Below are 25,133 nucleotides of genomic sequence, written 5' to 3' on the forward strand. Positions count from 1 at the left end.
GACTAAGCTAGATAACATCAATAATTTTTAAAACTTTTTTGTTTCAAGGTGGGACGAAATAACACTTCAAAATCAGGATTACCCCAGAAGTCATGCCAGTTGATACAGCAAAAAATAAATTTTTCTTTCCCTCACTGTAGGTTATAAACAGGACATGCACATACACTTCTAAGCTCACTTGATACCTTTAATAGCTAGGCTGTCACCATGCCCTTCATCCCTTTGAAAATATTTCTGAATATCCAAAGGAAACATAAATAGCTGTCAACTAAAATCTTCATGACTCAAGCCACTGGCTACTTTACAGCAACTTCACATAAATTACTACAGTGCTGTGAGGTACTGTCAAGAAAAATCAGGCCATATGATTTCACAGTGAGATTTCTGTTTCTCATTACATGCATACCTTTCAGTTACAACATCTGCCTTAGTGCTCTTCCGTTATTTTTCAAAATTATTTTCTCCATTCTTTCAAGAATTTGTCAGTAAACCATCTCAATCCTCAACAGTTGTTGAAGGGAATATGTCTTGTTTTATGTAGTTTTCATATAGAATTCACTTTTCATATTACCCTCCTAGGCAAGCACCGGTGAGACACAGCATCTGGAATTTACTATGTAACACCCTTAACTTGCACAACAGTGTGTTTAGATGCTGGCTAGATAGGAGACAACAATTTGGATTTAAAAAAAACCCTCACTGATCTTACATAAGAATGCTTGTTCTGACTTGCATAATATTTTTGTAATTTTTTTTAAGTACTGAGAAGCAAGATTTTTTTTTTTAATTAAAACATTATCTATAAGTATGCACTGTTTCACCTTTTGGAGTAATCTGTGCCAGGAGAGCTTTCAATTTGAGAGGTAGAATCTTTCTTTCCTGCTTTTTTTCCTCCCTGAACATAGTACCTTTTAACTGATGAGCACTTGTTCAAGGGCTCTCCCTTGCTATGGTGAAGGTTTTGCAAAAGCGACGCTTCAATCTGGGCACAGGCTTCAGCATTCTCCAGCTTTGCTGCTGTTCTACAGAAGCACAAGTGTCCTCACAGGGGCCAAGTTCAATATAAGTGCAGCCTTTGTAACTGGGTCTTTTAGATCCTTCAGAATCCACCCCTTCCTGCTAAACCAAAAAATGTCTTGGGTCTCCCATGGACATGAGGTCTAATATACCTGCCTGCTTATGTTGGAAAATGGCAAATGACTTTTTTCCTGTTCAGGAGGGTTACGTTACTCAAGGTTTCTTGCATGCTACATTTGAATGGGAACTGCAATTTAGCAAAAAAAAAAGGTACTAAATAAAATATACAATCTGCTTTTTATTAACTAAAAGAAAAAAAGAAAATACTTTAGGCTCAGTACACAAGGAAGAAAGCACAAAAAGATGCCACATTTTAAATTCAAAGGTTTCCTAGAAAAGGCAGTAGTGATTACAGTTGCTTTAAATACACTTAAAATGATTAATCATTTTGAGTCACCACAGACTAGATTTTCAAAGGCATTTAGCTTCTGAAATATCTAACAGTTGCTTTGTATATTATGAAGTGTCTAATCTGGATAAGTATCAAACTCCCATGTACTTGTTTGTGCACTGCATCATTAAAGGCTTTGAAAATCTAAAATCATTTTTTAAAAACTTATTAAAATTAGCAGATCTTATTCTCTCCCTTTTTTTTTTTTTTTTTTTTTTTTTTTGCCAGATTAGAAGAGGAAAATTCTTTCTTTTTCATCTCTGGTTTGGCTTCTCAGCTGTGAAGTAAGATCTAAAATATAGGCTATATAACTGAAAACAATCCACTGAGAGTCAATACTTTTATTTGAATATGGCACTTAGATCTGGAAAAAAATCCAGTTAACTTTTACAGTAACCTAATTTCAAAACAGAATGGTGATAATAAAAAAAATAACAATTGGGATTCACCTGCTTTGAAATCTCTCAGTGTAGCTGCAGGCAGTGGTGGGTGTGGAACCGGAGCTCAGGCTCAGTCGGGTACCAGAGCTCAGTGACACCGTATCCTCCCCACTCACACTGGGCTCCAACGCACAAACCTTGCCTGAACTCTTCCACAGATCAAGGGAGGTCATTGCCAGCTACTGACTAATTCAGTGAACTAAAAACGTAGCATCAGCACAGACAGAACCCTTTCTGAAATGGAAACTTCTCCAAGAACAGAAGGAGATCTGATAATATGACAGATTTCACTCAGGGTGTGTTTTCTTGGTTGATTAGGCTAACCTGAGATTGTACTGTTGTTGAAAGAGCTGTGAAATTCTTCCATCCCCTCCCGTTCCCCCTTAATTCCACCAGTGCTGGCACTAGTCAGGAGCAGAAGTTTGGTTTGAGTAGTGGGTGTGTCTTGGGGCTAACAGTTTTACCTTCATTACCTTGAGCTCAAATGAGGTTATGAGTATTCCCACAGGTCAATGCAATGAGGCTGATGGGTGTTCAGGTGGAGGAAAGAAGCAAAGGAAAATGATGCTTCTAAAATGAAAAAGAACTAAGAAACTCAACCTGTTTTTAAAAATCCGATATATGCTTGTCATAGGTATTTTGTGGGTAAATAATTTTCCCAAGTGCTCACATGCATTTACAAACACCTATAAGAGGCACTGCTTTTTATAGTAAGAATATTCTTCCAAGCCACTTTTCTGGCTGAGCCCCTATTAAAGTATAGCTGTGACAGGAACAGATGTATTTTAGCTCTAATTGCAAAAAAGTATGGTCAGAAAATGAGCCTGAAGATTTAAAAAGCCAGAATGGACAGTGATAATCAGTTTTATAGGATGATCACTCCATTAAAGTTGCTGCATCTGTTCCTTCTAGACCTCTATTGTGAGAAAGGAGCAATGCTAATGCTCATGGAAGTTCCTTCCACCATTCCTTCTGCAAATATCAGGAGTGGAAGAAAGCAAGTGAGCTAAGAAAAGAAAGGTGTCTGCAACTCCTGCAACAATGAGCCTCACTTACAGGCTACACACAATGAAGAAGGCTTGACAATTTTTCCATTTATCTTCCACATAAAGAAAAAAAATAGTAGATTCTATTTTCTGGAAATACAGAATAATGCAGAAATGCCTAAACAATTACAATAATCTTGGAAAGCCGAGTAAGAGAACAGGTAAGATTTTCAGTAATACAGAGTGAAACAAAGTACTTGTAGAAGTAGCAGGGGAAATATTGAACAAAACTGTATTAAAATTGTATTAACTTGACATTTCCTTTCATTGAGCTTCATGAAATTGCTGTTAAACAGTACTGGCTCCAGTATCAGCCCCTGGGCTATGCTGTTAGTGACTGACCTCCTGTGAGCCTTCATGCTGCCAATCACCACCCAGTCAGCCTGGCAGCTCAGCCTTCCACTCACCTCACTGTTCATCCATCGAGCTTGTACTTCATCATTGTGCCTGTGATGATGTTCAAGGAGATACTGCTGAAAGCTTTTCTAAAGTTGAAACAAACAGTGTCCTTTGACCTTTCATCATCCACCAAGATGGCTATTTATTGTTTTAGAAGGCTATAGAGCTTGTAAAGCATCATTTCCCCTTCACACGAACATGCTGACTGCTGCAGGTCATCTACTTTTCTTACGTTTGGAAATGGCTTATAGGATTATTTGCCCCATCACTTTCGCAAGGATTATGGTGAGGATTACCAGCCAGTAGCTCCTGGATCCTCTTTCTTGTCCTTCCTGGAGAAAGGAGTCACATTTGGTCTCTTTCAGTCATCAGGAACCTTCCCCACTTTTTAAAGCCATGAGCTTTAAAAAACTATCAGGACTGGTTGGACCATGACGCCAGCCAGCTTCCTCAGCACTGGGGTTGCATCCTTCAGGTCCTATGGATGTACAGCTTGTTTCAAATGTTCCCTAACCTGTTATCCCTGTATCAAGGGTAAAGCCTTAGTCCAGGCCTTCCCACTAGTCTCTGGGCCCTGGGATTCCTGAAGATCAATACTGAGGCAAAGGCAGCATTGACTACCTGGGCCTTTTCCATCTCCATCACCATCATTGTCCTTGCTGATGGGTGAAGTTTACACAGTCACTGAAACCTCTTTTAGGATGGGCTTTCAAGTGGGAAGAATAAATAGATAACAATAGGTTATGCAGAAGTATTGTTAACTCTGAAAACAGATAAAGAACAAAGTATGGCACTACTCTTAAGAGTCCAACAATATTTAGTGTGACATTCAAATCTGTGCTGAACTTACATTATTACTAGCTTCTAAAGGGAGAACTGCTAATTTTCTAGCTCCAGAACAAATTTAAAATTGGACTTGTACACATTTTGTTTATCTTCAATTTACTGGGCAGAAAATTACATTTCAGACCCTGAAATTCCATCTTGTGAGCTTAATTTAGTCCCTGATATTCTGCTTTTCTTGTCATCTTTCTTTCACCCTGGCATCTTTGTGGAATAGTAAAACCTCTGCTGCAGATTAGACTTTTTGCTAGAGAACAGAGCCTCAGCAGCCAGTGGAAATTTAATACTTGAATGATTCTCTGTAGAGGAGTCAGTAACTGTCCATGATAAATCTAAACAAGTCTGATCAGAAGCACTTTATTGTGACTCACTGAACAAACTGGTGCTGAGTTTTAATGGCCTCTGTGGTAATTAAAGTTATGTCTTGCTGGACAGACTGGTGATTCCACAATGCAGGCCCATGGATGCCATGCCTACATGAACCCCTGGGGCTGTGCTCTTGCCATGAGGCCAGGTGCCATGGAGCAGCCTACAGGTGTACAGCAAAACATCATCTAAATTCTGGTGGCAAATCCACTTCTCGCTCGATTCCTCAGCTCTTGCCAGCTTCTGAACTGGGTCTGAGAATTGCTAGGAGAGTTATCCAGGGAAAATGCAGAAGGAATGGAGCATCTTTGCTAGAGAGAGATTTCTCTGACTTGCATAAGAAGAACAGAAGAGGACAGGCCAGCAAGAGACTGCCTACTTCAAAGATCCTAAATGAAGTAGGAAATACAAAACAAATGAGATTACAGTGAGAAAGATGGCACTTGTGAACTGTCCCTCTCCTTACCAAAACACAGACTTAAGATTAGTCTTAAAAATTATTGGGCCAGCCTTATATTGTTTGCAGCATAAATTACCCCACAAAAGGTTTACTCTGACAGCAGATAATTCACAACAAATTGAGCATACAGATAACTACAGAGATAATCTCTAACACATTCTGCAGCTAAAGCATGTTGTCATTAGAGCCAACATGAAACAGTAACTCCAAAGACACAGAGCAAAACCCCACAGAAAGTCACATCAATACCCTCAGGCACTTCTAAACCAACTAAATAAATAAAAAGTCCACTACACAACAGGTCCTTGTAAGAGGAGCCACGGGATTGTGTCACACACAATATACACTGCATGACTACAGACATTTTTTTCCTTGAAACAGAAATATCTTCCTGTAATAGATGGAAAAGATTTCTTATTTTAATACATTTTAAGTACAGCTTAAAATATTATTTAAAAAGCATGAATAGACATTTCTTGGGTCTTTGAAATCATATCTAAATATAATACTGCATTTTAGCTTTGCATAGCAGCTACACATTAGTATATCCAAAGCAAAGGAATTTAAATTGATATCATATAGTGAAAAACTCTGCAATTTCAATTTCCCAAAAACCCCCAAATATAATAAAGACTGTTCTGAGCTACTCATGTCAGGTTCCTAATTTGAGATCCCCAAATTAGGAACTCTCAAAACTCATAAAAAAACACATTCCAAAATAACCACTCTTAATAACAATAAAGAAAATTTACATGAGCTACGTTCTTTACAAAAATCTAGGTATATGAACTCAGCATCTATCTGCTTACAGATGGTTTACCAGAAGTACCATAAGGATTTCATCCTAAGGGACATCTTTTATCACGAAAAGCAGAAAAAAAAGAAATCTTCCAACTCATTTCAGTTGTGTTCTAAGATTTTTCATTAAGTAGTGTTTTGTAATTAAGATGATTTCTACTTTCTACACCAATCTTCAGGCACAGCAGTTAAACACCTAGATTAATAAAATACTGATTTTTTAAATTACTTCTGGAAATTTAGCAAGTACTTTCAGAAAATCCTACACTTCTTGTTATTGTAGTTCAACTTCAGGTACAGTAAGACAGCAAAAAAATTAAAATCAAGAAAACAATGCAATTTTTTATTTCAGAGATTCCAAGATTATCAGGTGATTTAACTTGGGTACAGTATGCTCCAAGTAAATGTGTAAAGGATAAATAGCTGAAAGTTAACTACCTGCCAAATGTACCCAACAAGTGACAGAAGTATCTATAATTAAACAAGCACTGTATAAGAAATTTTTGAGTGATTTGTATGCAGTCTACAGACCCATCAGATTACCACAAGAACATTCTTCAATATCATCCTCTACACTTGCTTATATGAAGATGGCTTTTCAGGAGGGGAACAGAATATCAGCCAGAAGGCTAAACCAAAGCCATTATGACAACCTTTAAGTCTGATTCTTTTAAAACATCTTACTTGGTTGATAAGTTTTTCATTACTACAGATGCACTACTCTAAGATTTAAAAAAATAATGTCTGTCTTCCACATATTAAAATATGTATTTCAAAACTCTATATTAAAAAAATATTGTTTATCTCTCCAATACATTAGTGCAAAAATGTATCTCTGTAGGCCAGAAATGGGCATTTTTTTGGTGATTGCACCATTCACAGTACATCTTAAATCAGATAGAGAATAAACAGTTCTACTGCCTCTTGATGGTCAAAGATAGTTTTACTTAGAAATAATGTCAACAATCACTTATGGATTTACTGTTCATGAAATGTAGCTATGGCTACTACCATTTGGTATAAAGAGTGACTTATTCTCAAATATCTTAACATATTTTTGTCTGTTTCCTATTTTGCTAGCAGTTCCTAGGATTCTGTCTTCTATTTTGAAATACGATATGCCTTATATTGATATAATGTCTTTGGAGATACAACCAGAGTTGAATATTAGTTCAATGCTTCTTCTTGAAAACTATATAAACACACAAAAACCCCAAAAGTATTATATTTCCCAGAAGGTGAGCATTCAGCACAAGTTTTAAGATTTTCCTCTACACTTTAATCATTACCCCCTAGAAAGGATATAGCAAAGAGCCCAAAGGTGAAACTGGCAAACCATGTTACTAAACCAGGTTCTTTTTTCACACGCTATTTCTAAGAAACACACAGAGAAATCTGTGCTGAAATCAGGATGCAAGTGCTGTAATTGCTTCACAAGGTCTTTCAGCACAAATGAAGTCTACAAATCCTTAGACATTTAAGATTTGAGTTACATTACTCTGTAATAAAATAGGATTCCTTCACTTGAACACCAGAGTCTTTGCTTTCAAGGAGAGTCTTAACATCTCTAACAACTGATGTTGGCAATTTAAATCTAGGAGACAATTAAACAGTTCTAAAAACAAACAAACAATAAATCAAAACACAAAAATCCAAGCCTTAATAGCAAGAAGCCTTCCTTATCTTAACCTCACCTTCCTCTCTACCTCTCTCTCATTTCCATGTTAAAGTTACTCTCCAATGGACATAGACAACCTCATTTAAGTCCTAAATATAATTTAAAGATGAGGTGGCATTTTTATCACTTGCTTACAAGAACATTTAGAAATCATTATCCTCACTCCATAAAATGCCAGTGAATCCAAAAAGAAAACAAGTCTGACAACATACATCTGTTACATCAGACTTCAGGATGTAACAGAGCTTTTCTCTGAATCATCAACCCATCCTTCCTAAAGAAAATGTCACTTTAATAGAAATACGCACAAACTAAAATGCTGAAGAGTTCATTGAGAAAGATATATAAAAATATGTATGAGACCACAAAAATGCAAAAGGCCAGACCAAAGCAAGATGTTATCAGTAATATAATTTCTGTTAATGAAGCAGTGGCCCCTCACTCAAATCAATGGGTGGATACACAATCAGCAATGCACTAATTGCATATCTTAGAATAATGCTCTGTAAAAACCAGTAAGGCAGAACTAATGCCAGCTTACAATATGAACAGCAAATAACAAAAAATGCTACCCTTCCCTCCTCCTGCATTTTCAGTCAGCAGAAGGTCTTGGTAACTGTATTAGTGGGAAACCCAGCCAATGTTTTCAAGTCAGGCAGGGAGGAGAAAAACTTTAGGACAAGTCAGACTTGCCTTCCCTTCCTTCTGCTGGATGATACTTGTGAAATGCAGCACCAACATAGGCCAGTCTCCCAAATGTCAATAGGGGTACCATAAGTGAACAGCAATTATCATATGCAGATCACAAGCATACATTATTGCCATGCAGTACAATTTATTCACAGAGGAGGTAGGGTATTCAAATCTTCACTAAATTAAAATACTGAACACAGATCATTATTACTCATTTGAATCAAGACACATACTGTACCCATAACTTTAAGCATTCTTATTAAAAGTAATTATATTTTGGCAAGCCTTTCCCAATTAACACAGCCAGTCAAAAGTAAAAAGTAAGTCATACATACAGGCTGTCTTAGCAGCACAACTCAGGGGAAATTAAATAATTTATTCATGTCACTACTGAACAAATTTTAAGAATTTTTCATATGTGTAAAACCCTTTATTTCTTTCATTATTCTTCATTATTATAATTTACATGCAAATATGGCATCAAATCAACTTACTTATTTTGGAAAGTGACTTTGCTAGACTGTATGCTGGTTTGAACTCCAGAAATGCTTTGAGAGAGTACCTCAAGACTTCTAACTGCGACAATATTTTCACTGGAAAAAAGAAAAAAGGCAGTGAATTTCTTAAAAAATACTAGCTATTTGGTTGTAAAATCACAGACTAGCAACCTATGTTCTGACTTTGAGTAGCTCTCTAAAGTACTGTTAATCAGTGACCTTCGTTACATTAACTCACAGCAACACCACATTGCTTTTACCAAGCAGCGATCATGTGCTGTCCCACAGAACACACAGAGCTAATTTTGGCTGGGAAGACAACATCTGAGGCACAGGCATATGGCTGTGAAATGAAGGCATGCCTGGTCCTGGGAGAGGCAGAAAATCCCAAGTATTTTTCTCAACTTCCCTTCTTCAAAACTGACACATCAGTGAGCAAGTATCATTCAACAATAATACGGACTATCTACATGACCAAGGGATGAAGGAGAAGGGAAAAAAGCCTACAAGATACTAACAGCAGTACTATAAGTAGATTTTTAATGGTACTTAGTTAAAAAAAAAAATAAAAAATCCCTAGGTCACAATACAAATGGCTTCCAAGCAGAACTTGACCATTATATTTTTTTTAGCACTTTGACCTTTGTGATTTCTGTCTTACTCTGTTTTCTATAGAAAATTAACATTCCCAGCCAAAATCTCATCTTTTCTATGCATAAAGAGAAAATTCAAACAATATCAGCAACCTTCTGTCAAAAAGAAATAGGAGTAAAAATTCACCCTTCACTTCCCTAGATGAAAATAAAAAAATACAGACTAATTTTCTTCAAGCTATTGTGTTTTTAAACATTAGTCAGCATACACATTTAATGATGTTTAGCTAATCCATTTTAATTTTATGCTGCTTGAGTTAGTTCAACCTATTTTCTTCTAGGCAGCTGTGTCAAGACCTGGTCTCCTAAGGTCCCTTCATTGCCCACTCTGTCTTCATAAAATTCTTTCTTCTCTCTTTAACAAGTGAGGGGTTTACCTCCAGGTGAAGAGAAGACACTGTTCATTTCAGCATGGTCCTGCCAGCCTGAGGGTCAGTCATGGCCATGAGAGTATGCTAAACCGAGAGCATATCAGCAGATCTGTACAAACTCCACTAATTAAAGTGATGAACCTCTCTGTTGGCAATAAATGGCCCTATAATGTTGACTATGCTCCCCTGTGCCTGCCTTTTTTTTTTTTTTTTAAAGGATAATCATGTAACAGTAAAAATCAAAATTTATATATAAATAGCAGTTGATATTAACCAAGTCCTGAAGTATATGGCAGCTCTAAACATTTCAAATTTAAAGAACAAGAAGAAATTAAGTGCTTTGTAAAAGAAGATAAAGGTATCTCTGTGCAGTGTATCCCTTGGTCAATGCCACGGTTTCTCAGCACAGTTTTTGTCTCTTCCTTGCCATATGGGATGAACACAACAACCCAATGATACCATTGGTTGGATAGTCCTGCCTAGGCATACATGAATGACTAACTTCATGATGGCAGGACAGACAGACAACTCACTTTTCTCAGGTTTCAGCTATCATGTTTAAAGAGAGAACTTCTAGCTACCACAGTTAAGAAAATATTGTAAAAGAAGCCTGTTGCATGCAAGACCCCCCCCCCCCCCGAGTTTGCACCAAGACTGCTACAAGAGTCCCAATGGATGGACTGATGTATTTCCTTGCAGCCTGATGCATTGGTGTGTCACTATTCACTATTTTGTGAGTAAAGTTCTGTAAGATAGAATAAAAGAGAAAAAAACAACAAGTCCATGACTTCAACCTCAATTGCAACAACATCCTAAATGCAAGACCAGCTAACAGTGTTACAAAAGACTTAGCAGGGATACAGGGATTAGAAGGATGTGGAAGAGTCAATATGATACAGATTTAAAATACTTATTTTAATAGGTGATTTGACTGAAACAATGAAGTAGGAATTACCACATTCTTCAAATTCTTCACTCAACCAAAAGACTGCAGAGCAAGCCTGTCTGTTTATTTATATTTACATTTAATATCTATCTATCTATCTATTACTGGACAGGGCCTTGAGCAACCTGATAATAGTGGAACATCTCCTTGCTTACAGTAGAAAGGTGGGTGTACTACATGGATTTTAGAAGCCCTTTCCAACCCAGACTATTCCCTGATTCTATTATACAGCTCTTTTCCACTCTAACCTACATTTACAGCTTGAAAGACAATTGTCTAGAGGACTTCAAGTGTACTTTGTTAACCTGTTTCCAAAAGCAAATCAAGTAAAGCTTCTCCCATGTATACTGCTGACCTGCCAAATGAAAGGCTACACCCATCTTTCCATCATGCTCCATCAGTTGCTTATAGGAATCAATTTGCATTACTTTTGAGTTAAGTGCCCTTGAGTGTACAGTAACACATTTGCAGTGGATTTCATAAGCATAATGGCAATGTTCCAGACACACAAATGGCATTGAAGTGCTCGTGCCTGACACAGCACAAAGAATGGAGTACTACTACTAATATGGTAATTTGGGAGGGTGGAAAAAAAGCTGAGAGAAAGAATCACATTAAAAAGAAAAACCACAGAATAAAGGTGAAATCTGGGTAAGCACAAGAGAGTATGAATTTTGAAGACCAAACACAAGACCAAAAACATATATAATATGTTTTTTGCCCAACAAAAATACTGATGTACAGGAAAAAGCCTAAAAAGTTACAGGAGAAAAAACCGACAAACACAGAGTAATTAAGAAGCAGAAAAGGTAAGTAAAACATAAAAAGTGGCAACTGAGATAAAGATAAGATAAAAAGTCAGGTAAGATACAGGGGGTCCATGCTATTCAAGATAATGTGATTTGAGAGTCACCAACAGATCACATCACCTTAGGAAGACCCAGTTCAAGCACTGGGAAGCCCAGGTGCCTTGGGCATGTCTGAGTCACCTGACCTGAGATCTGCTAAGGCTTTTTTGCATTTTTTTAAGCTAGAGAAGTAGAATAGGAAGGAGGAAAAAAGCTTTACTTACTGAGGTGTTGAAATACTTCAGCTACCTTAACTAAGGTTCAATAGAGGGTCTAAATTCCACACAAACAATGCTGCCCTGTGCTGTATTTTAACATTGTACTCCCATTCTTTCATCAGTGTTTCAGCTTTTGAAAAGGTACCAGTGTAAGCTTAGCTGCCACTAAGGCATATAATATTAATATTTAAATAATTTTATATTATTTATTTTAACAATTTATTATTTCTTTTCACAGGTCTTCAAAGATCTATATGATTTTACTAATTCCCCCAGAAATGTGAAAACCCTGATTTTAATCTGGAAAGGGAGAAACGTAAATTTAAAGAAGTTGCATTCCTATAAAGGATTTCATTTCCTCTGATCGCCTCACAGAAAAATGCTTTCAGTTTCAGCAGGGATGAGCTGGTATTGATTTTTTCCCCCTAGAACCTTTTAAGTGCTCCTCGTAAAGATGACCTGATTGTTTTCCAACAAATCCTTTGTCCTCATAATAATCTGTTGCCTATTTTTAGGCACATTTAAAATTATTTAAAAGCACAACACAACAAAATATTCCTGCTTCCCATTAGCTTGACTGAAATCCACTCACACCTTGTTCCTACTTCTTAACAACTAGGGAGTTAATCTAAATTATGAACTCCTGACCATTACAGGCTCCAGTTCAAACCAGGAATTTAAAGCGTGCATTTGATTATTTAGTGATGTTAATTACTGGCTACACACACAAAAAAGTCTGCTAGACTGAAGAACTCTCCAAACCATTCTCCTCCAGGAAAGCAATGAGATACAGCATTAGAGCAGCAAGAGAGATTCTTATGCTACAGCTGTTGTCTGTATTATTTGTAAGTAGGGTTAAGCAAAATGTAGCTTAAAGCTCTGGAGAAACAACTGGCTTTCTTTAAATGCTAAGTATTAAAAAAAAAAAAAAACCTCAAGCAAGCAACACAAAATAAAAAACATGAAGGCTGTCTTTTTGGTTCCATCATTTGAAATCTAACAGCTAACATAATTTAACATAAATGGCACTTGATGAAATCTATCCATGAGAGGTGTCTTAGGTTTTAAAACAGAATAAGTTCTGACTGTAATCCACTGCTGAATCCTGCAGTTACCAAAAAGGTTAAAAGATATTTGCACTAACATACTATTAAAATAGTATTTTCCTACCTGAAAATATAGAAGGTCTTTTCTTAGTGCGCCTTGGGTGTATAGGGTCTATATTCCTAATATTTTTTTGAAACTTTCCTTTAAAATCATTTTCTAGCAGGATGTCTGGCGGCAGGCTTCTCCGTCTTGTTGATTTGTAACGAGTCTGATGGGGATTAAGTTTACCCTTAGTCCTGGAGTACAGGCTGCTGTCATCCAGTGCCATGATGGAGCACTGAGCATTAAAGCCACCCCGGCGTGAACCAGCCCGCACACCCACAGGTGTCGGGAGCAATCTCGGATGTTCTCATGCTCAACTCACCTGCTGGGGAAGCTGAGCAGGTTGAGAGGCGTGTGCTGGGACAGGTGTAGTGTTACTGCATGGCCCCTCCCTGCATCAGAGGAGGCAGGAGGCTGAAATAATTAGTTTGAAACTTTTGAGGTAATTAGGAAGTTCAGCAAACCCGAGCGCAGCAGCACAATCTCTGCAAAGTGGAAAATAGAATTTAATATGAGGCACTGTCTAGGGCTAATATGGTTTATATTATACCCACAGCATTTCTCAGATCAGTTCATTAATAGTTCATTAACTTGGCAAGTTAAACAGGTGCTGCTTAACCTTACGAAAGAAAAACAGTGTGAGAGAAAAACAAATAAACCCAAACCCAAAAACCCAACCCACAAACAAACAAAAATAACACACACAAAACAAACAATGACAAAACAACATCCAAACAAACAACCAAACTCCAGATGCCAGCCCAGGGAACCTGTCAGGGAAAAGGCACTACCCAAAAAGTATATTTGGGGTTTTAGTCCTGTCATTTCACAAACTTACATTTTGAAAATTGATAAACAGACCAAATCACAAAGAGTTTTAAGGCCACAACTATCACTTTGTTTCAACTATGGATACCTAAGGAAAAGTGATTTTAACAACTGAAGATAGAACTTGATTTCTTTTATCTTTTTAAAAACAATTATACCAAAAATGTTTTAATTACTTTCCTAAAGACAGCCTAAACTGTAAGATTGGTGTAATGATACAAAGGTTCCAAACACAGTTTTTGTATGAACTTCATTACAACCTTCTGTAACTTTATGGCTGAAAAAAGTAAATTGTTCATCTACATGATTTTTGGAAGGGAAGAGCGGAAATTTTACACATACACACACACACACATACATATATATCAATCATCAAATATATATATATATATAAATAAATAGATCAAATGCTTTTCAAAACAACAGAAAATGCTTAAATCTGAGAAAATAAATATATTTGAACCAGGTGTGAAGACTGAGAAATAAAAAATGCAAGAATTAACTTTGGAGGAGCTATAAACTGAAATTTGAAGGAAGCTTTAAATAAAATATCAGTAAGTGATCTAAGTTCCAGGCTACAAGATACGAAAACAGCTCTGAACCTTTCCTTCTTAAAAAACTCTATCACATACAAATAATCAAATATTAATTAGAAGAGTGACTTGAAAGTGAGTGTCCCATATTCTCCGCAAGTGACACAATTGCTGCACCATACAATCTTACCTTCTCCAGCCCAATGAATATTCATGCAGAGTGGAACATTTCCAACAGAAGAAATTGCTGCTGGAACACTCAAATTTGTGTAGTGGTCATACTCTTTCAGATGGGGAAAACCTGTCAAGGGTATAAATCCCTGATCCAGTCAGAGTACACCAGAATCTATGCATAGCTTAATACTGAGGAGCTTTCAAATTGCCTTTTAAAGGAGTCACTCTAGAACACATTCTTGAAAATGCATTCAGAACTGAAAATCAAATCAGGCAAATACTTGTTCCGAAAACTGAAAATCCTGAGAAGCTAAAGCAAAGGAATATGCAGTGGTAAAACAGAAACTGAGAATTCTAGTGGTGTCTGAAAGTTGTTGAGAATGAGATGCCTAAGTGTCATATTAGTAGCTTAACTCTATTATATATCCTGTCAAAAGTTTATACAAGATCCTTCAGAAGAGATTGCTACAAGAAAGTAATCACTGTGTTACATTCAGAACTGATTCATGAAAGTGTGGAAATTATGAAAAACAAATACCAGGAATCATAATTTGGCTACATTTTCAGGCTGGCAAAAGTTTATAAAGCTTCAGATTTTTCTGGTAGGTTTGGTGCAGTTCAGTACTTTCTTATGATTTTAAAAGGTCAGTAGAACCATTGGATTGGTTTATCCATTACAGCTAAAGGCTAAATCAGAACATCTTACTCCTTGCCTCCAGCAAATTACCCACTTGTGGTGCCTTGCAGTTTCTATTACTAATTATTTTGACTGAAATTAGGTAAGTAAGTGCTAAAGGTAATTTATGTTTGATTTCAGCTTGGATGGTACCCTGCGCTGCAGAGATACAGATTGGAAGCTACAAAATTAGCCTGGTCCAGAAAAAAAAATTTAAAAATTCTCACAGGGGAAATTATCATTAGCTTTTAAAAAATAATGCAGCAGCAAATCCTGTTATATTTCATGTGCAGTAAGCCAGTTGTTATTATGACTGCATTAGAGCTGCCATTCTCCTTTTCAGCTGAGGAAATATTTGGCTTATCAACAGCAGAAGCAAGAAAAGGTTTTTCTACAAAGTGTTCTCAGTGTGTCACCTTACACAGGCTGACTCAGAAAATCTGTATTACGGAAAAGGAAAACCAACTCTGAAAGGAGTTCCTGTCTGGTTTGGTAATGTAACTTCTTTATTGGTGTACATGGATTATGGTCCTTCCCACCACACCACACACACTAGAACAGAATGGTACCTCAAGGGAGGATGAGGCCTCTAAGCCATCTATGTTGGAGCAACTGCAAAGGCACGAAGGGAAAGTCTGAGCTTTCCTAACATTTTAAACAAGCACAGTTTAATCAACCAAACCTCATCCTTCTTGACTGTGGCCTAAGGAGCTTTCCCCCTTGTTGCATTAGCACCCATTTTGTGATGTTGCACAGCAAACTATGTCACAAACCTAGGCGACCTTTTGTTTATTTATTTGTAGTCATGCTGCCACAAAGGACAAAAAGACAAGAATAAGCATCGAGGACATTAGTGACTGAGCCAGGTTAGAAAATTTTAAGTGTTACCCCTTAAAATATTTGTAAAAATAAGGTCATAAAGAAAATGCTCAGACTACTTAATTAATTTGAGTGCATTTTACAGGTGTCAGACATTTAAAGAAATGAAGTTGCTACTAATCTTAAATTGAATATTCCTGGGTACCTGCTTGCCGAGGAGACTGTTAAAAAGCATGCACCAATTGAGCAAACCAATCTTGTTTTTTTTTATCCACATAAGCACTACCCAGGTCTCACACCCTGTACATAGCAGAACATGCACAGACCTCAAAAGTTATCTATGCCATGAAAACTCTAACTTCTTTTGCTTTGCATTTAAAATAGAGAAAAGCTAAACAACAAAGGAAGATAAAACAAGGTATCAAAAATAAGGAATTAATAAAATATACAGCTGTTCAAATCCTCCACCTGCTGCTCACAAAAATATTTGTTTAATTTTCTGGAATATCCCGGTTGTCTTAATCCATAGGATGTGAAAACCTGACTAGTTCACTGCTTGAATTAACCTATTTCTTCCAGTTTAATGCTGTTAGAAGCAGAGTCTGGACTAGGTACAGCCTTAACATCCTAAAAATCTCTCTTCAGTCAAGCATCATTTTTCAGAATGAGTATAAGAGGAAAAGGTCATCAAACTAATGCTGATCATGGTCACAGTCTTAAAGAAAGCAAAGAGATCACTTTAGGTTCACAATAATTTCTACCCTGTAGCAAACACTGGCTCACAGGACTCAGTTGCTAGTTTACACCTGACCATCGAGATGCTAAATAAAAGTATTAGCTGTTCATCATATCACACACTATATTTATGGTTTTAACTTGTGGTAGATAACTTAATATTGAATTACAGTCACAGAAAAGAGGAGTAGGCTTTCATCCCAGATGATTCTTCAAATTATCAAATACTAACAGATAAAACATGAATAAAAGAACTGAGCTTTTAGAGAGTTGCTTTCTATGCTAGAATGTCGATTTTAACAGACGAATATTGATAAGAGTTTTAGCTAAACACTTCAAATGCATTGTCCTTCAGCTGAAAGAAGATAAGCACCTTTAACTTGAAGTCATATTCTTTCCTGCTAACAACAAACAAAATAAATAGAGCTGTAATCGGAAGCTAAGATACTATTAGTCTTTTACTGTTGGATCTATAATGTGTACATCCCCTTTTAAAACAGAAGGGTGATGTAAATCACAGCATTTCATAGGCAGAACAATTCATAGGCAAATGTCCATTTGTAATAATTTCACTTCACGCTGATGTTCCCAGTACATGATGGCTGTTGCAGCCTTATTTTCATGAGGACTTGAAAGTCCATCCTTCTCCAAACCCAGGAAACAGGCATTTTCTGGCAGGGTGGAGTGAAGAGGCACAGCACAAGCACCCAGCTAGCTGACAGGACTCTTGGTAGATGGCTTCAAAGTTGTCAGCATACGAGGCTTTGCCCAAGTGGCAGCAGCTGGACATCTTCCAAAGATCAAAGGCTGAGGGTGGAACTTGCCAGAATCTGCACAACAGTAACACTTCCAATCACAAAACCATGCTTGATATTATTCCACTGCAACCTGGGACATTATGCCTATGCTCTGGGTACGGTGGTAAGAGAAAGACCTGAGGCTCTGAGGGAATTTTACCCATTATGAAGTAATATTAGCCCTGAATAAACATGGCAGATGGTTTTCCTCTTGCCTTCTATGTTGAAAGTGAATGCTGTGAGCAAACTATGCATATGAAGGTTACAGATTTCAGAAACAATTTTCTATTTAAAACCAATTCCGAGTGTTCAGTATTCTACATAAATTTTGTTAGCACATATGTGTGAGATTATAACAGCATTTCAGCTTCTGTAAAAAAAAAAAGTGTTACAGATATAGAGGGGAAAAAATCATCATGTATGGAACTTGAAAGTACTTCTTAGAGAGGATCACTGTCTCAAGTTCAAGAGCAATCAATATGAAAATGAAGGCACTCCGCCTAAGGCCAGAGCTCTAGAAACACCAGAACACATCCCAATTAACTCTAAATGTCTGACTGATGCAAAACCCCAAACTGAGTTTCACCTTTTGCTATGGGAGTCAGCAGTATACAAGAATCTCTGTGACACTGCTACAGCACCATAAAGCAGGATGTGCAAATGATCTTAAAAATCTCGTTACAGGAACAAAAATCCTACAGCTGAATATTTGTCCTTGTTTAATTGTACAATATTAAACTTCAGAACTTATAAATACTTCTTTTGCATTTGAACAGTATTAATAAGGACCTCTTACTGCACCTAACACTGCAATACAGTAGGATACATCAGTTATAAGCATTTTTTGTGCACCACCTTACTCCCTCTCTTTGCAAGCCTCTATTCTCCCCTTTTCCTTCTCCCACCTGCAGTAAGCAAAGCATTGCCTGGGCAAAATGAGAATGGCCGAGGGAAAGGTTTTCTACACTAGTTCATAAAGATGGATTTAGAAGCAGACTGGAGCGTCTCTTACAGTATTACAGAAGGAAAGAGAAAAAGCAAGGAAAGGAAGAGCTACCTGAACAGTGCATGTACATTTCTCCCCTCTTCCCCCCACACCCGCCAAACTTAGAGACAAAAAACGACAATGAGTATGTGAGAAGGATTGGGAAATGGAAAGGATGTGAAAAAACTCAGGGTCTCCAAACCACAGGAAGCAGTGGCCAACGGCAAGTAACTGACACACAGCCTTGCCACAGAGCAACAGCGAGCACTGCTTGGCAAGCACAAGCAGGGCCTGACCCCTAAAGCAACCTTTATGGTAAGTGAAAAATTCCAAGTGCTTAAAGACTGAAAAAGAGAGAAATAGCCACAAAACATGAAAAGAAGAATAAGAAATGATGAACAGATTTACTTGAAGTCAGAGATATTATCAGGTACTCTTTCATCCATCCCTGTTTACTAGAGATGTTTGAGAACCTAACTAGTTAAACAGCATCACCATTTTAAACAATGACATTAAACCTCCCAGTTTTACTGATTATTTTCCTCCAACTTCTTGAAGAATCAGCTGTATGATAAGATGGCTTCCAAATAATACCTGAAATATTATTCCTAGACAGGACAGGAAAAATATTATATTCTATTACCCTGCCATAAATATGACACAATTTATGTAGCCTGTATCAAAATGTTAGATTTAAGGCAGTGTGCCTGTGCATTTTATATATAAATATATAGATATTTAACATGTCTAGTAAAACCATACATATGTATACTGATTATACAGTTTCTCCTTAGCATTCATATTAAGACCCAGTGGACACAGTTTCAGTTAATACAAACAGAAAAAAAAGCAAATCATAAAAACATTTTAAAACTTGGATGGGATTATTTGTGACTGTACAAATGGGATTGTACAAAATTTGGATGGGATTATTTGTGACTCTGTACCCAAAGCCTGAGATAACTACAGTTTAGATTAATTTGACCATTAACTTGTAAGAATAACAGTGAATGCGTTCAAAACAGTATTAGTAGAAGAAGGTAGTTGTGTCCCCTTCGCAAGCCCCCTAAATACAGTCAAAATGATAAGAGAGACCATGTGCTGAGCAGATGCTCCCTTAGGAGTTGAGCTGCTCAAAGTGCTGCAGTGACCCAAGGGTTTCCAGACAAACACCAAATACACAGATATACGTACACACATACTATTGCACATCATGGAAATCAGACACAAAGATCGCTCTTGCAACAACACAACAGAAAAGGAAAGTTATTTTTCTGAATGTCAGCTGTGCAACTGTCAAATTTTAAACTAAAACAACACAACCCTATTTTGAGTAGTAACACGAAAGAAAACAACCGAGAAAAACACAGTATTAGTGTACAATGAAACATGAAATAATCTAGTTCAAGTCAGACACTCCCTGCAGCAAGTAGAAATTTTGATACAACTGAAATCTGTTTGCCCACTGAGTGTGAACATTTAATCCATACAAGTATCAGTGCTGTCAAGAAAAGGAAACTCATCACCCCTTAATGTCGTCTACCATTATCTTTATATAGGGTTCCAGAAACAGGGAATTTATTCCACCTGAAGTTAATTAAGAGCTTAGTCTGAGACAAAAAAAAAGCTTGCCAAGAGAGATAAACCCTGAAACACTCCCAAAACTTAGTGAGACTCCCACTGAACTTTTCCAGTAATTCATTCCACAGTCCAGGGAGGTGCATGAAACACCACCATCTTCATGCTTCTTACAAGTTCAGCTCCAGGCTTTAGAACCCTGAAATAAAGATGGGTGGCCAAATATCAAGTAGTAATACATTTTTCAGCTGGACTGTTGGCTAATTAATTAAGGACTTTCAGACTCAGAAGGACAATCCTGAAATTAATCCAGATTCATATAGTTTGGATAAACAATAATTTCCTGACATTTTGGATTAGTTTCAAGAGGAAATTGAAGAACTAATGTCTGTGATAGCATACCACACCTCTACTTGGTTTATCTCTGGAAAATCAAGTTCTTAGAAGTTTCTGGAATAGGCAAATAGATTCTTGAAGCCTCCTGCAATTATGCAAACATCCAATAAAAAGCCCTAATACTGTAGAAACTATTTCTTTTCAGGGAGACATGTATCAGTAAAGTAAGTCCTTCAATCAGTTTGTGTGAGTCACTACCCTTACGTTTCTATAGTTAAGCACTACTGCCATGTTATCACTATAAATTTAGCTAAGTGACTCTGTATTGACATCATATTACAGGTATGGAAGTGAAAAAGTACCAGAGCGAGGGTCAGACATGGCACTTTGCACTGCTGGTCATAAAATTTATATCTTTCTTAGGTGGAGAGAACTATTTGGGCACTATCTTTCCAAGTTTTGACTCCAAACAGCAAGAAACAGCTCTTTCAAGATAGTCTGCAAATTAGCAACATAGTGCACAAAATAGCAACAAAACATTTTGGGGAGGGTGAAAAATAATAAGGGCACCTAAATAATCCGAGATACCCTTGGTCGCTACATAGATTGGAAGCACGTGAAGAAACAGGCGAAGTTCAGATCACACATCAGCAGAAATGCAATTTCCAGATACGCTTCTCGAGTCTAACAAGCAGGACACATCTTGCATGGGGAAGAATAAAACACAGGAAGACAAAAAACCAAGAGATCAGTGTAAACCAGGGCCTGACCAACTGCACACAGGAGGCTGCAGAGTTTTCCTGCTAGCTAAAGACAGGCTTTTGGAAAGTACTGGGGACTCATATGAATTAAATCACAAAGCCAATTCCAGCCTGAGAACCTATTCTCCCACGCCTGTTTTACAGCACATGGATTTACGGCTGGGAATAATCTTTGCCTCTCAACTAACTACACTGTATATTGGCAAGGGTAAAGCTAGCTTTTGAGAGTGCCTGTCCCACAGTCAGAGGATTATCTCTCATTCTATGGCAGAAGATGCTATAACTTATCTATTTCAATGTTAATATTTCCTTCTTATGAGAAAAATTTGGTTTGTATAAAGCTAGTTCAGCTTCAACATTCAGGTACTTTTATTTAGGTTTATAAGGCTGAGAAATTCCTTGCTTTGAGATGGCTTTTTAAAATACAAGAATTTATAGATGATGACAAACTCATTGTGCAAAATTCTTTTCTATAAATTTAAACAACTGACCCCTTGAAGCCTCACAATATAAAAGTTTTTTCTTCTTTTTTTTCCTCTCCAGACCTTCAAAAATTCCACAGGCCTCTTTTTGGAACTCTTTCCCTTATTTATACCTCTTTGTTAAGTGCAAATATTAAGGTACTGGATATAATATTTTGGTACCACCATATTGTAGCATCACACTGATAGCCAAGCTGAAGAAGCTTCTTAAATTGCTCCCTGGCTTTCCTTCAAGTTACTACCCTGAACAATTTTGTATTTGCAACCCATCTATGCCCAGTTACCTTCCATGTAACAGCATTAAGAACATGTTTTGTTCTACCATGAACACTTCACTAGGCAATTTACATATGACTATCAGGCAATATGACAATACTGATCTAACTTGATTATTAACTAATATCTCATCAATTTTAGACTCCTTGAAAAATAGTAGAACTGCTGAGGATACTTACCAAGTGAAAATTTTACATCATCCAAATGCTTAAAAACAGTATGAAAAAGCTTTGAAACTGTAGAATTCTTAACTCTCCCATAGAGCCAAAAATCATATCAATCATCAACTATAAGTGAAGATTTGAGAGACAGGTTTTTTAAAACTACTGTATATAGTCTTTGTATACAATGTAAATTTAAAGAAAAGAAGTAGCAATTCAAATGTCTTTGAAAAATACAACATATCCACAGCTAGCTTAAGGAAGCCATAATACTTTCAAGAGAACTAAGATGCCTGTCAGCCACAGGAAGATTCAGACCTACCACTCATGATATTCTGAGACCTCATTTACACCATCTTGCCTCTCCCTGCAGAACATCAGGATACCGTAGTATAGACAAAGAAAGGAGACTGCATTTCCCCCACCTAGCTGCACACATTCAAACATTAAATTGCCAAAGTCTAAACCCCATCTGTATTTATCAGAGACAGGGATGTACCTCTGCAAGGCAGAATTCATCTCCTCTACCTGAGGAGAGGGAAAATTGTCTTTCCTCCTCAACTGCAGCCTTTTACTGAGACTTACAGATGCTTAACTTTTTAATTCTCACACAGCTTAGATAAGAGGAATGCCACACCAAGACCTTCTACACTACAGTAATTGTGAGTGAAGTACAACACACTAAAAAAGAATTTTCTTCCACCAGCAGAGCTACTCTGTTGGGGAAAGCTCAGAAGTGAGCACAGAGTTGCCAAGACTGATAAATTTTTTCTGCCCTAAGCAGCGGATGGAGCAGGGCTTCATCTCTCACGACTTGTTTTCTCCTAATTTGTTCATACAATTCCAAAGCTTTATGTATCATTATTTTAATTGGGAATGGCAAACTAATGAGCAGAACTTTCTTTGATGGTCAGAGTGCTGTATAAAGAGATGCATGGAAAGAAAGTAAACAATTCAAAGGGATTTTATCTTCCAATGTCTAAGACAATGCTGAAGAAACTGTAAAAAATAGAATGTAAGATTCTTACAGCATTTTTCACTGCAATTTTGGATTATTCTGTTTAGGTATCAAAATTTATTTGAAGCTGGGAAGTGAAAACTTCCTATCTTAGGATGTAACTGTAAATAATGGCACCACCAGGTTGAAAATATTCTGCTGTCAAATCCTTTTAAGGAAGGTGTCTAGCAGCAGATTTCTGCTGCTAGTAGTTTGAAATTGCACCAAAATTGCAATCTTGATTTGCTATTGTACATCAACCCCCCCATTACCAATGTGTGTGTGCATATCTGTGTGAAAGTATGTACAAAAATACACTGAAAAATAAATCTAACTCTGCAGCCTAAGCAAAAATTTTTCAGCTTGCTTTCTGGAAGCACAGAAAGTAGGTCAGCATATATTCCAAAATAGCACATCAGCACTGAAAGAAAAAGTAGTATATCTGTACCTTTGGACTTTTTAGCTCATCTCTCCGTAAGGGGAAATGGAGGATGAATACCTTTTTCTTATTTTACTGTATGTACAGAAAAAAATGCTTATACTTTAAAAAAGCCCCCAAATAAGCCACCTACATGGGTAAAATGTTGTCTGTTTTAATCAAAGTAAAACAACATTGAGTGGAGCCATTTAAGCTTTATCTAAATATAACCAGGGAAAAGCCAGGATGTTTAAAATGTGTTTAAAATGTTGTACTGGATATTTATCACATCCTGTTCCTTGCACATCTTGTTCCTTATATCAAAAACCTATTTGGTAAAATATTTACTTTGGAAATAACAGCATACTGTCTGTGATTTTGTTTTTAATCTTGTGAGGATTTTTTTTTTGAGCATTTGCTGTTGCAATAAGAATTGCTGCCTATTTGTGATATCTTTGATGCTAGGCACTTTCTTAAAGAAAAATATTTTCTTTTATTTATTCCCCACCCACCTCCATTTTTAAGAAACCAGAAAGCTAAAGCAAAAACCAAATTACTTAACACTTACACATCTTATCCAAAATCCACTCTTAGACAATATTAAATAATCCTTATCAGCTCTAAAATATCACATGATTCATGTCAGTATCAATACTGTTGGCTTCAACATGATGCATGATGCTGATATGCTTCCCAGAACAGATTTCAAGCTAGAATACTGATATATTTAATTAGGAAAAAATTATATTGCCTCCCTCAAATTCCAAGTGTCAGTCTTCATTTGGATCCTTGCACTAGATTAAAATGAATGCTTGAAAGGTACTGAGCATTGGTAGCACGACCTTTTAAGTTCAGTGATTTCTATGCAACCAGCAGGAATGCTTAAGAATAACAAAACAAGTCTATTTTTAGTTCTTCATTCTCTGGGGCTTTTTTTGCTTGCTTTTTTTTTTTTTTTTTTTTTTTAACTACTTCTATATTTGTGTTCCATCTCAATTCTTGGGCATTTAGCTCTCATTTATTTTCCTGTATCAGTCAGACCTATTTAAATATCTCTTTCTCCAGTTTGTGAAGTACTATAACCCGTGTACATATGTACATCTTTTAGGCAATTAGAGAACTGGATCTTCCACAGAGCCAGGCCTTCCAAGAAAGGAAATCAAAATGGGGAATTTCCTGAACCAACAGCTACTGGGATCTGCACTTTCCTTTCACACTCAGTAAACCCGTGCTTGCTATTAGACCTTAAGCAAAAAATCAGGACCTTCCTAGGTAACACAGGCTTCACAATTAATTGAGTGAAGAAATTATGGAGTATTTAAAAACTCTAATAAATGAAGCCAAAGGAGTAAAAAAAAAAACAAACAAAAAAGAACCAGTTGAACTTTTATGTCCTGTGAGGTCTCTACCTTGCAAAATTTTAAAACTCTAGCCTAGCAAACAAGTGCATAACAAAATACAATTAATTACATTCCTAGATTACTGCCAGATAGCTTGTCACATGCCTTGCTGGGTCTAAATACAGTCTTCATTTGTTATTTCTAAAAGCCAAAGGCACAGAGCTGAGTTCAATCTACAGCTCAACAGATATACTATTAAAAGATCATCAGCTCAAATAAAACAAATAGCATAAATGTACAGTGAAGTATTAAAATAAATAAGATAAAATAAGGTAGTTGTATTTATGAGTAGCAATGGATATTA

At 36.8% G+C, this 25,133-nt stretch overlaps 1 protein-coding gene across 6 annotated transcripts in view; it reads right to left on the bottom strand.

The window, feature by feature from the left end:
• FRY (FRY microtubule binding protein) overlaps positions 1–13,239 on the bottom strand; it is a 180,545-nt gene extending 167,306 nt beyond the window's left edge. For 4 of the 6 annotated variants that reach the window (XM_072930158.1, XM_072930153.1, XM_072930179.1 and 1 more), the window contains exons 1-2: positions 12,895–13,114; positions 8,686–8,784 (exon numbers count right to left, since the gene is read on the bottom strand). In XM_072930158.1, the coding sequence (XP_072786259.1) occupies positions 8,686–8,784; positions 12,895–13,099 (304 nt within the window). In that variant the 5' untranslated portion in view covers positions 13,100–13,114. Of the gene's footprint in view, positions 1–3,361; positions 4,546–8,685; positions 8,785–12,894; positions 13,115–13,195 lie in introns of those variants that run through there. The other 2 variants (XM_072930174.1, XM_072930171.1) reach the window with 2 other exon arrangements.
• Between the last annotated feature and the right edge of the window lie 11,894 nt (positions 13,240–25,133).

The sequence above is a fragment of the Taeniopygia guttata genome, chromosome 1, assembly GCF_048771995.1.
Source record: "Taeniopygia guttata chromosome 1, bTaeGut7.mat, whole genome shotgun sequence".
Classification (NCBI taxonomy): domain Eukaryota; kingdom Metazoa; phylum Chordata; class Aves; order Passeriformes; family Estrildidae; genus Taeniopygia; species Taeniopygia guttata.